Source organism: Sesamum indicum, linkage group LG3, assembly GCF_026168435.1.
Source record: "Sesamum indicum cultivar Baizhima isolate 11 linkage group LG3, ASM2616843v1, whole genome shotgun sequence".
Classification (NCBI taxonomy): Eukaryota; Viridiplantae; Streptophyta; class Magnoliopsida; order Lamiales; family Pedaliaceae; genus Sesamum; species Sesamum indicum.
The window spans coordinates 25,493,472-25,509,442 of NC_142659.1; the positions used below are offsets into that span (position 1 = coordinate 25,493,472).

The 15,971-nt window shown below is 34.2% G+C and overlaps 1 protein-coding gene across 5 annotated transcripts; it reads right to left on the reverse strand.

The window, feature by feature from the left end:
- Nucleotides 1-3,257: 3,257 nt before the first annotated feature.
- Nucleotides 3,258-15,967, reverse strand: LOC105158762 (phosphoribosylformylglycinamidine synthase). 5 transcript variants are annotated; one of them, XM_011075614.3, is made up of 9 exons: nt 15,215-15,967; nt 11,330-11,385; nt 10,798-10,907; nt 10,523-10,682; nt 10,107-10,199; nt 8,875-9,006; nt 6,891-6,931; nt 5,568-5,609; nt 3,258-3,584 (listed from the first exon to the last, which is right to left on the reverse strand). In XM_011075614.3, exons 1-7 carry the CDS (start codon nt 15,924-15,926, stop codon nt 6,893-6,895), a joined length of 1,302 nt encoding a protein of 433 aa, XP_011073916.1. In that variant the 5' UTR covers nt 15,927-15,967; the 3' UTR covers nt 3,258-3,584; nt 5,568-5,609; nt 6,891-6,892. The 5 variants fall into 5 exon arrangements, with proteins under 5 accessions (XP_011073916.1, XP_011073917.1, XP_020548494.1 ...); XM_020692835.2 differs by lacking the exon at nt 3,258-3,584 and adding an exon at nt 5,175-5,465; XM_011075615.3 differs by lacking the exon at nt 5,568-5,609.
- Between the last annotated feature and the right edge of the window lie 4 nt (nt 15,968-15,971).

The window sequence follows — 15,971 nt, forward strand, 5'->3', positions numbered from 1 at the left end:
AGTATACAATTAGAAATTGTCATTACATTAATAAAAGAGATTATTAATTATATATGTAAGTTAATATTCAACTAGTATGAATGTACATATATATTATTTTTATTCAAAAATTTAGATAATAATTAATTATTTTTTAATAAAAAAGGAAAAATTATTTGTTTGTCCTTTACGTTTATCTGCCATCAATTTTAGTTATTTAAATTTACCTGATTTAGTTTTAATCTGATAACTTTTAAAATTATTTAATTTTAGTCTTTTAACAAAATTTCAGACAATTTTACCCTTACGTAACTTTTCAACAGCAACTTTAGTCCATATATATCATTTTATTTTGCATCTTGTAGCTAATGCACGCCTAGAATAGTATAAGAGTCTAAGTTTATTGAAAAAATATTTTTTTTATATAAAATTTAGAGCATTGGGATGGACTATTAACCTTTATCATCGAAAGGGCAAAAGAATCATAATTAGGCTAAAGGATCAAATCTCCACAAAATTGATTGATAAAAAACTAAATTTAATATTGCCAAAAATAAAGAACCAAAATGGATTCAGACCAAAGTTATAGCACGAAAATTTTCTTTTTCCCTAAAAAAAAATATCTATTAAAATTTTGGAGTAAACTAATGATTACTATTTATGAAAGTATTTTAAACATATTTATATGCAAAATATGTCAAGAAATAACAATTTATTTGATTTTAATAATACTTTATCTTTTTTAATCATTTTCTCAATAAAAATATCTTATTACGCCAAACACCCTAATATCTGATAACATATAATTTTTTTTTATAAATTTTAACATTTTATGTTATCCAAACACTTTAAAATTTTATTTTTTTTAAAATCAAACGTCTTATAAATTTCTAAAATATTTTATAAAATATAGAAAATTATAAGTTGTTTTAAAAAGATTTAGCGAAACACGCTCACATGTGAGTTTGTTAGCTACAATTGGTTGTCCTATAAGATCTAATGCTATTTACAGATTAAATTTTAAGAGTTTGTTTAATGTTTGTTTGTCGGCGGAGGAACTAACCAAAAAGCTTGTTTTGGTTATAGGACAGTAAGGAGTGCAAGTTATCGAATCTTGTTGTAGGGGAGACCTAGTTTAATTGGTGAAGTTGAAGCCTCATAATTTTAAGATTATGGGTTCGAACTTCATTAATATATTGAATGTTATTCAACTTTAATAGTAGATATTGATTAGATATAGTTATCTGATATTGATTATTAGTATATAATCGTTATAGTTATCAATTGTTGTTAGATACAAATATTTGATATTAATAATTGTAATCGATTTATTTAATAAATAATAATTGTAACACTTTCGTTTAAATAATAACAATAATAATAATTTCTGTGGGTTGGACCCACCCTACTCATCACTTTCTATGCGTTAGGGAGTAGCAGTGACGGATTCCTGAGCAAAAAGTTTTGGAGGGCAATGTATATAAAAAAATAAATTTATATATATTTTTGCAGAAAATGACAAAACTTGGGAGTAGCTAAGAAATTAGTTTGATGGACTCAACGCCCATCAAATTTTGGTGACGGTGCTAGAGATTGGTATCCTTAGATTTATTTCTTCTTGTCAATTAATTTGGTTACTCGGTCTATTTTTCATGCCTTGATCTTCTCGCATGCGTGAACTTTAATTTAATCCTAAAATTAAAAAAACAACCCGAAGACAAGGATGAGAAAACAAGTAGTGTCCTAAAGAGGAATCAACTTCAACCTCTTCCATACAAAATCTAGCTTTGGACTTGGTTGAGCTATTGAGTGAAATTTGAAGACAAAACCATGAATCAAGTCAACAACCTCTTTGCAGTCACTTGGGGATCCATCATCATATGAAATGAAAAGTGAAGGTAATTTCTTGAAAAGTTGTTTCCTGCTTCTTGAGCTCCAAATATTTGTAAGTAATATGTGGAATTGTGTTTTGTATTCAATTATGTGAAGTCCTGAATAAAAGAATAACAGGATGACCCCAATTTCAGCTATGGACACAACAATTCTCAACCCAAACAACCAATTCCACCACCATCACTCAAAGCCATGTATGTCTCTTGAAGGAATTGCTAAAAGTTCTTTTTTTCACTTTTTTTTTGGGGGGAAGTGACATTGTCTCTCAACTCTTACCCGAATTTGTCCACAAAAATGGTTAAGTTTCTAGTGGTTAAAGTTTTATCTACCTACAATATCATCTTGGGGAGACCAGTTTAAACCTCTTCCAAGCTATAGCCTCCAGCTTCCACATGAAAATAAAGCTCCCCACTTCTAATGGCGTGAGGAGGCCATACGAGATGAACAAATACTACGCAAACACTTCAAAAAGATCACGAGATAAGCTAGATGGGAGAGCATCCGATGAGAAAGAAAAAAGGATGATGGTAGATATTGGACACGACCTCCTAGGATCCATTTTGAAAGAAGTTCAGAGAGAGGAGAGTTGAAGCCATTAAGGAATTAAAGATAATTAATCTCGCAAGAGAAGACGAGGAAAAGACAACGAAAATAGGCACGAAAATAAGCCCATCCGTCAAAGCTCATCTAAAAAGGTTAGGGTAGGGCCCGATAGCAAGGAAACAGAAGGAGGGACCGGTGAGAAGTGAGTTGCCCCCGTTGAGGCCAAGCTAAGCTTTTTTGGAGTGGCTACAGCTGTGGTGCAACCCCGTTGATCACTGTAAGGCTATTGGAATAGAACTGTCGAAGAATGGGGATGGCTTCAACAGCTCAGGGACCTCATCCAGAAACACCATTCCCAAGTGGTATTTTTGTTCGTTCTTAAAAAAGGAGGTTCGAAGTTATTCGATAGAGACTAGATTTATTTGGCATATTTGCACCAGTTCTAAGGTGGTTAGGGGCTTTATAGTTGTTTTGGTAGAAGGATATTGTAGCTCAATTGTGCTCATTTTCTATCCATCACATTGATATGGATATTTTTTCCGTAGACCAAGTGGCTAATAGGAGGTTTACAGGGTTTTATGGGGAGGCCGAGGCGACTAAGAGGGAATGGGTATGGGATAAATTGACTACACTGAGTAATCAATTGAATACCTATGGGCTCGACGCCAAAGATTTTAATGAGATATTGATATTATTTCAGTAGGAAAAAGTCGGTGCTCAAAGACCATTATGGCAGATTGCAGATTTTTGTAGAGCTCTTATGATATGAGTACATCTTATTATAATTTCAAGTGGTATTTTGGTATTTTTTGTTGGTAAAATGCTCCTAATCAAATGCCGTATTGCAGCATTAGCCAATGGATTGAGGAAGTGAAAAAGGGAGAATGAAGTCAAAACCAACATGCGGACAGATTAAAAGGATGAGTTAGGCGTGCCTCCTACACATATCCGAATATATCTGCAGACACTAGCTAGGCAGTTTTGGCGTTCACTTTGGGGCATTCCTGTGCGTCCAAAGCCAAAGGTCAGGTTGCTTCTATGGAGACAATGCTTTGCATTCTCTGTGCTGATGCAGTAAAGTCTTTACAACATCTTCTGGTTACATGCTCGGCTGCAAGAATGGTGTGGGCCTCGTCAAAAATTCCTTTGGAGGGTGCTGCCTACATGGTCTGATGAAAATACACCTCTTCAAATACATTAACGCATAAAAACATATAAGGATAATTTGATTATAAAAAAAGTTATTCAACCACAACAAATCAATAATAAATCAATCAGGGGTTAATATATATTATTTTTTATTTTTGTATTAATATTAACAAATTCGGTGAATTTTAACTGACGAAAAAACTTATTTATAAGATAGAAACAAACATCGACAGTGCTAAATATAATTTCTCAAACAAAGTATCCAATATAATTACACTAATTCTCAGGGAAATTGTAATTATCCCTTTATTACATTAGTACTTAAAAAAATATTATTAATACTTAATATTTTTCAAAACAACTCAAAATTGTAACATGTTTATAATTTTTATAAGTATCATTAAAAAATAAAAATAAGTAAAATAAATGTTAACTGCCCACGCGTGCACCTTACTAGTCCTATCGAAAATCAAGAGATCAATTTTTCCTTAGTCTTTGTCAAATTGATGGACTAGATCTAGTAATAAGTAAATAATCTGAACACTTCATTAAGATAATAACAATGCTTGCCGCATGGATGTTCATAATAATATTTGGGAAAATTGTCATCTAAATTACGTTTGATTGAATCGAATTATATTTGGTCGAATCAAAGTAATCAATAATATACTTGTCATATGATTGTTACTCACCCTGAACTGATATCAATCACACAACAAATATATTATATTTATCTTATAATTTATTCAGATCCGACCAAATATGATCTGAATTAAAATTTTCCATAAAAGGTGCTTACCTGAAGGAAATAAACAAAGAGAGAAACATGAGCAGAGAAAATTACATTTGCAAGAGAACAATCAAGTATTTTACATACTTATTCGATTTACATTATTTTTCTCCCTTTCATTTGTCCTTCTCTTCATCGTTTGTTATAAGGAGGTAATGAATGCAAACGGTTTTCTCGAGGGGGAGAGAGAAATCTCTCATAAATACATATTGTGAATTAAATTCATATAACATAGGGGGATTCAGGCACTCAAATCTCAACCAATCTAACGACATGATAAGTATAATCTTAAATAAAACAAAATATAAGGACTTTCAGTCCCCCGAACTCACAAACAACGTGAAGAGAAAACTAGGAGAAAAATAAATGCAAGAAGATATAGAAGTGTATGCATATATGTGATGAGTTATTTGTATAACGAACCTGTTTGGGGTAGAAAGGTAGTGACAAGGACAAGGAAAGAAAAGAAAATCCTAAAATACTACTAAATAATAAGCAAAAGGCAGAAAATATAGGGGTACTAATATGTCTTATCACTTGGGAAAACACAATGAAGTAATAAATATTAGTGAAGAAAGCATGAGAAAATGGCAAGAACAAATCATTTCTGTGGAATAGCACTGGACTACAGAACAAAGTAGAGTTTTTGTTGTTATACTCACAAGTTTTCTTTTTTTTTTTTTTTTTTTCAATTCCTCATCCGAAACCTTAAGCCAAAAATAGATGTACAGGATTAACGGGCAAAACAACCGTAAAACACTAATAAATAAAATCCTCACTCAAAAGATATCAGATTTTGTGCCAGTTTTGAGCCATCCTATTACTAACAAATCAAAAAAGATTTAATAAATAATTGTCGCTCGACCTGTACAACAGAATCATATAATTTATTTTCGGCACAAAAGAAAGGGAAACAATGCCCACTTACACCTCTCACACACTAATTTGCTCATAACTACAAGGACAATAATATTTCTTCTTAAGTATTAAATACTGACTATAATGCTCTGAGTCTCTGACAGGCAATAACTTGCAGGTAACGACAGGCAGCAAAAATCTCACTTAAGAGGCTCTGATAGTTTTCAGATTCGTGGAAGACAATAAACCCATTCTGTAGAAAATATACGAGGCAAGATACACATAATTCACGAAAAGAGGAATATCGAGGCACAAATATTGGGTCTCCACCTGGGATGAGGGAAAATATTCTAACCTTCCCATGTCCTTGTATGGTTGCCACATTGAAAACTCTTACCTACAAAACAATGAACATCTTCGATCTAATGGTCAGAACTATGCTACTTAAATGGGACACATTGTACTTGTCATTTGGTGAGGGATACAAAATAGAGACAACTCTTATCCTTTGCAGCAACTCAATATTTTCATTGTATTTCGTACAGCTCTCAGATTTGAAGAATCAAGCAGTGTGCAACCAACTCAAACTTACTGAAACATAGAATAATAGGCTTTTCATATACTCAACATAACAGCCTTTTATCTCTGAGACTCCAATAGATCCTCAAGAACGCAAATAGACAATAAAACTAAACCACTAAAGTCGTACTCAAATGGGCAATATGTGTACTAAGTATATAAGTGTGGGTATAGATATATAATTATGCAGCTTGAAACCAAGGTAATACAAGGCAACCAAAGTTGTTGGGCCATAAAATTCAGGAAAAAAACGGCGACTTATATGGAAGAGCAGATCATCACTTGAGCATTAAACTATTAGTTATCGACTGACATATATATCTATACTAGGTAATGTTAAATAGTCAATGAAGAAAGCAAAGTACTCATAAAATTGATCAATAACCCAAGCTCTTGGCATGATATACACTATTTCATGAAGACACAGAAATTCCAATTTGCTCGAAAGAATTACGGTAGGTATTAATCCCCCATAGGGAGCATTTACCATCTGAAATCACATGAAGATAACGTGGTATCTAATACATCCTCAGCCAAGCTCGGATGATAAATATCCATTCTTCCAAAGCATGAGGAAGTGTTGGAGATTCAGAAAGATTATTTTCCAACTGATATGATCATCAGAGTTGTTAGGTAACAATATATCATGCATTCTGAAATTAATATTACAGGGAGCTTTTTAGACAACAATATATCACTCATTATTAGGAGAGATTATAGGGAATTTGTTTGATCATTTTAAGCTTGTTTCACTTTGCAGATCAGGAAGTAACTTTCGTACATAAAGTCTTCTATTATCAGTGGAATCTGTAAGAAATTATCTAATATTAAACTTATAATATTTCTCGTTTCAAGGTCAAATGCAAAACCATAATGAAAAATCAACTTGTACATCTTGATCCACATGTCGTTTCCACTCCCAGTAATATTGAGTAAACTGATTAAGTATCAATTTTACTTGAAGTAGATAAAAGTAAGATCTAAATGAGGGATCATTAGTGGAAGCTAAGTATAATTAAACAACAGAACATGCGAAAATTGAAATGATCTTACATCCTTGGCAAAATGCTCCAACTACATTCTATATATGCATACTTACATTTATGCATGGCCACTTCCCTGTTCATATCTGGCTCCTCCCTGTGCGAACATGGCAGGAAGTAAAGCTTACATTTGACTGTTGCACAAATAAATTCAAGCAATTTTTGAATTAAGCAGAAAGAAACACAATCCACTCACAAATGGAATGTGTTGGTAAACTCATAGGTCATAGGTGTTCAAAATTTCATACAATCATCATACTCTATTCCTTCAATTGCAGACTGAAAATGCAGTATAACTGGGTAGACTTAGAGCAAGACAGTGATAAGAACTGCTTTCTAGAAGATACTATACATATTGCACTTGGACTGTTTCAGCATGCAACCTACATCAAGTTTAGCAAACAGTTTCTTTCTTGTCAATCTTGTGTGCATTTGAAGAGATGTCATTTTACTAAACAAAATATTCCAAAGAGCTAGCAAGAAATTGGTAAGAGTTCTCTAATCAAAAGGAAAAGGTAGTTGAAAGCTCCACGAGACTTGAACGAATTCTGCATTGTATAAATTTTTTGCTACTTGGATTAACTATAAATCTTGTGAAGTTGGATACAACACAAAACTAGTTATACAATCTGAAACACCGAATCTATTATTCAAGGGCTGATTCCAAAGAGAGGGAGAAAGAAATAGGCTTCTACGTTGTCCCCAGGGGCCAGCCCAATGGTTTCCGGCACAAGACTTTCCTATGGAGGTCTCGTGTTCGAACCTTGGGTATGTTGGGTGTGTGCTTGTGTGTTAGGTGCGCGAGTGGTGAAATAAATAAATAAACAAATAGGCTTCTACCTAAATGTGCGACAGAAACACTAAAAGGAACACTAGGATACCAGATGATAAACTATAGTAATTTAAGAAGATGATTGATGTGCTCCTTACTAAACAATTAGAGGGGGCATATTCAACCTCATCTACAATACCAATTACAAGTGGTTTCAGTCTTTGGTGGATTTCCACACATAGTCCTTTAAAAGTCCAAGTCTGGGCATATGTGCTTCAGCTAATTGAGGTGCATGGTGAGAGAATAATATCCTTTTTTAATCTCACCAAGTTTCAACATTAGTTGAAATATTTGGGATCAGTACCTAAATTAGAATACATCTTATTGACATTTTAAGATCCTTCTGTCAAATAGCACATGTGAAAAAACTTGTTTTAATTCCTCTTCCATGGAATCCACTGGACACATCATAGTCACGGAATTTGCAGAATCCTAAGTTGCATAGGCATACAGGGGACTATCCCCCATAGATGCAGCTCCGTTGCATCAGCTATTAGAGTCCTCTCTCCTCGCCCCCATAGATACACACGCGCACAAATTGAGATCAGCACAATAAGTTGTCATCATTCAGCCGTATTGAAGTTATTTGAAAAGTATGGTTTCCGTGTTATCAATGGTAGAGGTTGATGCAGAAACTCAGCTATGTTTTTCTGAGGCTCCGGTACCACATAGAGATGGGTTAGAGTACTATTTGCACTCACATTTTGCGTCTAATTTTACATCATAGTCGTAGGACTAACTGTACAACAGAAAAGGGAAAAAGAGTACTAAGTAATTACAGCCTAATTTTCCAACTTTCCTTCTTTAGATTATTGACAAAATGAGCTCCTAATGCGAAGGGAAAAAGTACTTCTAATGTAATTACAAACTAATTTTCTAACTTTCCTTCTTTAAATCATGGCTAAAATGAGCTCCTAATCACTGACAGATAGGAACCTATATTTGGGAACTAAATCAAAATCAGATCTCTGACATTCTCAACATCAACAGATTTTGCTTCCATCTCAACCTCAAGATAAAAGGCATTCTCATGTAAAGTTCAACTAAGTGGGAACTTGAGCATAAGCAAACTCAAATATCCATAACAAATGTAAAACGTAGGTACATTTACAAATTCCAATTTATTCTTCACTTCTGCTGAAGAACAAATCGAGCACAAATATCACATAACATCAAGGTTATGAAGATCAAAATCGAGAATGACATACCAAACCCAGTGCTTCCACCAGACTTTGATCAATATCTTTTCCACAAACATCGATGAAAGAGTTTAATATATACTCTCTTTGTTCTACACTTAAAGACTTGTCAAGGCCTCGTGCAACCATTTCCATCTCGGGCTGTAGCAACACATAATAAAAGTATCATTACTATAAGCTCTCTGGATTCTCCACTAACAATGCACTACTGAGTCGACTAATTTGCAGGAGCACTTTATACATATTTGAATAAATACTTAAAGGTGGTAATGTTAAATGACCCACTACCGCATTAGACAAGTTCATTAGTGTATGGAAAACGAAGAGTATTATGGTTGTGAAACAACAAAGACATACAAATCAAGTTACAGAAAAGTGAAGCCCCATAATAGGTTTCTTTGTCAGAGCACAAGTATTCATATCTTGCTTCCAGGTCCAGTGTGAAGCCTGATGGCCTGATATCAAAATTTAATAAAGAGATAAAGGTAAAATACCAGTCAGGAACAGTCATGTCCATACTTGACCCAGTCTATGGTTTCATTTAAGTAACCATTATCTTTTTGTCATTGATCCTATACAGAAATAAAGTTGTGTTGCATACACTCCTCCTGATTTCTCTTTCAAGTGAAGATGAGTTCTTCAAATTCCATCAAAATAATTGTTTTTGCTCCCTCGCAAAATAGATAACAAGAAGATATTGGATCGAATATTTTAAAGAAGATTTGACTTCTGTACAGAGCCAAATGAATTACTTTTAAGCTCCCGTATAGTCACAGAACATTGAACAGAAAGCAGCACATAGCAGCATTAAACAGAAAGCATGCTTCTCTAATGATAGAGATATCATATTATAATGGAAAAGCAAGCAACATCATTTTAAGAAAACTGAGAAATTACTATTGGCAAGCTAGAAGAAAGTATGGCTTGCCAGATAACCTATATTAGCACATTCAAATTTTTCATGTTACAATCAACCACAATAGTTCTGGACAAAAGATGCAAACAGGACTGCAGAAAAAGAAAAAGTAAGTTGAAAGCATGAACCTTTAAACTCCATAAGGATTTACAATAAGAAATTAGTTGGTGTTAACTACTCGTCAATATTTTTGGGCAGAGGAATAAGAGCTAATGCAAAGTCCTGGAACAAAACCACATGACACATTCGCGGTGTAAAACCTCAATAAAATATAGAGACAGGCAAATGGAGAACTTTGCACAGCAAACCAGAGAGAGAGACGTACTGAATTCTCTGCAGGCGGGAAGATACGGTGAATAACGCACACTTTGAACAGTTCAACTAGTGCTTCAGAATGTTTATTTTGAACTTCTAATGCCTGAAATAAGATAACTATAATAAGACAATCAAACTCCAATAGTTTGATGACAATAATGTAATGGCAAAACAAACACAGAATCATCATAGAAATCTTCTAATATTAAAGTTTTAGAATATGGGAAATGATAAAACAACCCAGATAATGGTGTGTATAACCAAGTCTTCTTTAAGATCTTTAACAAAGTAAATGAAATTGGCCCCACTTACAGATTTTCAAAGGAAGAAAATAACAGTGCGTCGATCTAAAGTTCGATCCTCCTTGGAAGGAAATATTAGAAAACAGAAAAAAATTCTCTCACAAACAAGAAAAAGATGACGCACCCAAGCCTGCAGGATTCTTGATCGTGTGCGTGCAGCAACAGCTGCAGATACCATTCTTGCGGCATAAGCGCTCTCAAGTCCAATGTTATCAGCAAGCCCAGCAATAAACTCCCGAACATCCTCACCATTAATCTGAATGGAGGTGGATACATTTGACATGCTATAGAAGATCAAATCAGGTTACTAATATGTCGAGAAAAACATGCCAAGAAGACAGAACATGGTGATTAAGGTCTTTCATTGTGAGAAAGACACGCAAACTGTATGTACCATACCTCTCACAGTAGTCCAAAACAAAATTAATTGAAACACGATAAAGTGAATCACGTGCATTTGCAGTGGTAATGAAGGTCCTCACTCCATATGTTTTGCATATGTGACGTAACTGCAGTAGACAGGAGAGGAAGTATTGACTCGCTTCAGTTTCAGAACACATCGACTTAGGGGAGTTTCAATTATCTCTAATGCATTCTATGGTGCCTAACATGATACAATATTCCAGCAGAAATAATAGCTCCATAGTGAAGTTAGCTTTGAGCACAATTGTAGCTTTGAGCACCTTCTAACTTCTTGTATTTTCAAGAAAGAATTTCTCTAAGCTAAAATGTGGTACCATACTAATGCATATTGTATCTCCCCATGTCCACCAAATAACTAAAAGAAAAATAACCACCAATAAGTGCCTTAAGCAAGTGCCTGCCACTAACAACTAGCAAATTCATGCTCAATAAAGTACAAGATATAATAATTAATTTTCAAGAACTATGAACAATTATATTTACACCAGTCAACTAGAAAGTTACTCACCTGAACTATATCATTTGTTGAAATGTCCTCCCCACTCATTTTGCGGTCCATGATTGCTGATATCAATGTTGAAAAATTGAAATAAGGAAAAAGCATGACAACAATTATAAAGGGCCTATATTGAAAAGAAAGTCCAATTACATGACAGAAAGATCTAAATGAGCCATAGTGCATATAAGTAGCAAGCCTTCCATGCAAGACCTATTAAGATTCGAGTCCCTTGTATACCAAGCACGAATAGCACATGGAACTTGACGGTATTGCTTTAATCATGTATGTAAAATAGTGCTGGATTCGCAGTTTTACAACAAAAATAAAAGCTTTCATAGTAACATGATTTCTTGTGAGAGACATTTTGTTAAACATAGAACTAATGGTGAATGAATAACCAATAACAATTTGGCCATATATACATGAGCTAGGCATATTTTTTTGTATAGAACACATGATGCAAACTATCTGATCACCTAAAAGACAGAGAGACACAAGCGCATATAAGGGAGGCAGAGATAAGCTATACACGTACTTCTCTTTTTTGGTAACTGTACAGTGAAACTAGGCAATTACATTGTGCTCGAGTGGGTTAAAAGAAATTCAAGCCGTCTCTTTCATTAACACAAGGAATATTGGTCTATCCTGACGCTTAAGGTTGGTATAGATAAATGTAATGTTGGAACATAGGTTCTTACTTTAAAATAAAGAACATTAAAAATTGAGAGAGCACCTCTGCTCATGTTTTTCAATAGAATGTCTGAAATTATGAAATTTGAACTATTGTAATAAACACCAGATTAATTCTACAATGTATTCAACATTTAGGTCAATCATTATTTACTTTTCTGAAATCTCTCCGGAAAAATCACATGACACATTCCTTTTTAAGTTACAAGGAAACGGTGCAGTTCCCTTTAGGCTTCCATGAGGAGCCATATACCAGAATAGCAGACCAAGAGGTAAATATAACGAACACTTGGATAGACAAAATGCATTTAGTAGGATCAGAACTTTTTGCTATCAACCCTATAAATTCAAGGAGATTAGTAGCCCAAAGAAATTCGGCAACACCAAATTTCTTTAACTAGGACAACGCTTTGTTATCTTAGCAACCAGGAGCTCTCTCTCTCTCTCTCTCTCTCACTCTATATATATATATATAACACAGACTCCAATGAAAAATTTTGAGTCATTACCTGGATTGCCAGCACAAAAGTTATAACATTGCTCTACATAAAGTTAGTCACCACCTTCTCCTTTTGTAAGCAGCACATCACTCTCTCTCGTTTAAAGACTCCAATAGAAATGTTCAAGCCGTTACCTACATTGCCACTGGAAAAGTTTAACATTGCTCTACATAAGTTAGTCACTACCTACTTACCCAGAAGAAGAAGGAAAAAAGAGAAGAAGAAGAAAGCTAGTCACCACCTTTTCCCTCTGTAAGCAGTACATCATTTCCTTGGTGCAGAATATATTCTCTTAATACCAATACTTAGTTCCTCAACTGAATGCTAATTTTGATGTCTTCAGGGAAAGGAGCAAATTTCCCGTTTTAGCACTATCTCATTCCCAACATTATAGCCATTTTCTCAGTAAATGCTTAAACCTCACACCAAGATTCCAACAGACACTTTTAAATCATAACCTACATTGCCACTTTTAAAGTTTAACCTTATTCTATATAAAGTTAGTTCACCACTTTTTCCTCCTATAAACTGTATCATCACCAAAATGCTACTTTTAATGTCTTTACAAATAGGAGCGAGTAATCCACTTCTAGCACTACCTCAATACCAAAACTGTAGCCATATTCTGTATCTCTCAGAGGTGTGTTAACTTGTAACTTGCAATATACAACCTGCTTAGGGGGTGTTTGAGCAGGCTAGTACTCTTCTAAAAGTATAGAAGTTAAGCAATTTTTCTTGGTAGAAATATGGAGTCTATGGAAATTGATTAGAAACTAGTTAAGATTAGGAATAGATTGTCTCATTGAAAAGTAACTTGTGCTTCAAATTACTTCAGAATCAGAAAAGAGCTAACACCTACTTGTTTTGCTGGAAATGGCATACCTTACAGGAACATAATTACACAGTATCATATTATTTTGTTCAATAATATTACTTTGGGAAGGAAAATATATTCCTAAAAGTTGGGAATTGAACCAAAACCCAAGAATGTAAAATCCATATATTTTTGTGATATTTTTATTCATTTTCCTTGGAAATCTAGACTTTTTTCTTAATTTTTCCTTATGATTCTTACTTTTTTAATCATAATCTAGGCCAGCTCTTAAAAAGTGTTTTAGAAACTTAAAAAAGAACTTTTGGAGTGTGTGGGAGTATTGTCAACAACAACAATAAAAAACTAGAAGCACCTCTCATTCAAGGTGCTTCTAGCTATTTTGGAGTGTGTGGGAGTATTGTCAACAACAACAATAAAAAACTAGAAGTACCTCTAATTCAAGGTGCTTCTAGCTATTTTGGCTTTTCTATAAATAATTTCAACTTCAATTTAGAATATTTTCTGCTCATTCTAATCATCTTAATTCAAAATTACCCTTCTTCAATTTATGTTCATATTTGTACATCTAAAGTTGATATTGGGTTCTTCAAATACTTTGAACGATTTAAAGCAATTAAAAATTAACATTTCACAGTTTTATATTTTTTAAGTTTTGGATTTTATGCGCTATATTATTTGATATTATTCCTATACTATAGAAAAATATGAACTAAGAAACTAAATATATTTACAGTCCTGGAAAACTACTTATTGTATATCGGTGAACTATCATATTAGTTAGCTGGAATTTTATTTAATTAAACACTAATTTTTTCTACTATATATAAATAATAATTATTTATAAATAATTAAAAAAGAACTATATTAATTAAAATAAATTTTATTATTTTTTAGAATAAATACTTATATTGATAAAGGAAAGGTGCAATGTTAATGAAAATAGTATCCTTTTAACATGAAGTAGAGACAAATAGTCTTTAATCAATGAAACTCCTTTACAAAGTTGTTTGCTTTTTCCTCAAACACTCCAAGTTTAGCTTTTACTTCTCTCTAGTTTCTACAAACACTCCTGAATCTAGCACTTCTCTAAATGCAGAAGTTATTGCAAGCACTCCTTTAAGTAATATTGCAATAACTAGAGAAAATCATTTTCCAGCTTTTTGCTTGTTCAAAAAAAAACAAAAGAAAAAGAACTAAGCTGAGGTGTTGGAAGCATAGCTTCTGCTTAGACTCTTAAGAAAATCTCTCATAACCAAAAGGCAAAAGTAGGTAAGGTTGTGTTTCTACAAGCTTTCGGTATTTTTTTTAAATAACTCCAACTTGATTCGGATAATTTAACCCTTACCAACATTTGAGTAATCTGAAACAGCCTCCTTTGGATGATTTGGTGTTTTGATGATCCTACCTTATAGACCATAGCTACTGTATTTATTATTACCTTCGTTGGTGCTTCTACAAGAGATATTGATGGTTTTCGTGAACCTGTTTCTGGATCTTACTTTATGGAAACAACATTATCTCAAGTGTCATTATTCCTACTTCTGCAGCTATCGGTCTCCACGTTTGCCCAATTTGGGAAGCATCACCCATTGATGAATGGTTATAAACCAGTAGTCCATATCAACTAATTGTTCTACATTATACTAGATTAAGGTCAAAATTGGTCTTTTTATATACAAATCAATGATGAAGCAACTTTTTACCAAACCTATTACTTGTAACCTTTCAACTTCACACTTATATTATTCTTGGCAGCTATGAATCTAAATATAAAAACTTTAAATAAAAAAATAAGAACTTCTCGTTTCTTTCGCACTAGGCCAATAGCTGAAAATTAGAGAGACAAAATGAACAATTACTAGAACCAACCTCGAATTAATTGGTTAGCCATCGTCTGATATTCCTCCTTATTGCCGGTGTCGTGGAGACCCCAATTCACTACTTGCGGCCACCACTGCGGCAACTCTTCCACTCTCCTCCTGCCCAATGGCTTCCTCTTTCTTTTCTTCTGATAATAATTAGCGTTATCCCCACTCAATGGTGTTGATTTGTGGCTTGTAGACCAATTTGTCTCCCTCTTTCCAACCACCACCTCTCTGCCACCCAGGCTCCTATCTCTCTTATATACCAGTACTTCACCTCTGTTTTCCCGGAGTTTAAATAAACCCCGGAAAGCAGTAACGACCACCAAACTGGACACAAGGAGTGCAATTAAAAACTCAACAGTGGACCTCCTGCAGGAGATTACCACCCCTCCGTTGTTCCCGTCGACGGTGACGACAGTCCTCAAATCATCAAAAGCTTCACGGCCGTAGTTGAGGAACTGATGCAATTTTCCTTCCAACTGTTGAAGGGAATTCAAAGGGGGTTTTAGGGTTATTTGGAGGGTGTCATCGGAGAGCCTAAAGATGGTAGGCTGCTGTGTGGGTGTCAGCGTGGAATCGGAGGAGTACTTAAGGAGACGACGGCGATGGTGGCGGCGGCCGACTGCGGAAGTGACGATAGTGTGGCGGAAGCGACACCGGCCTGAGAAGCTGAGGTACATGAGTGGTGGAAGAGAGAAAGAGTAACAGTTGCTCATCACATTACAATGTTCCTAATGTAGGGCCACAAGTAAACTTTTGCA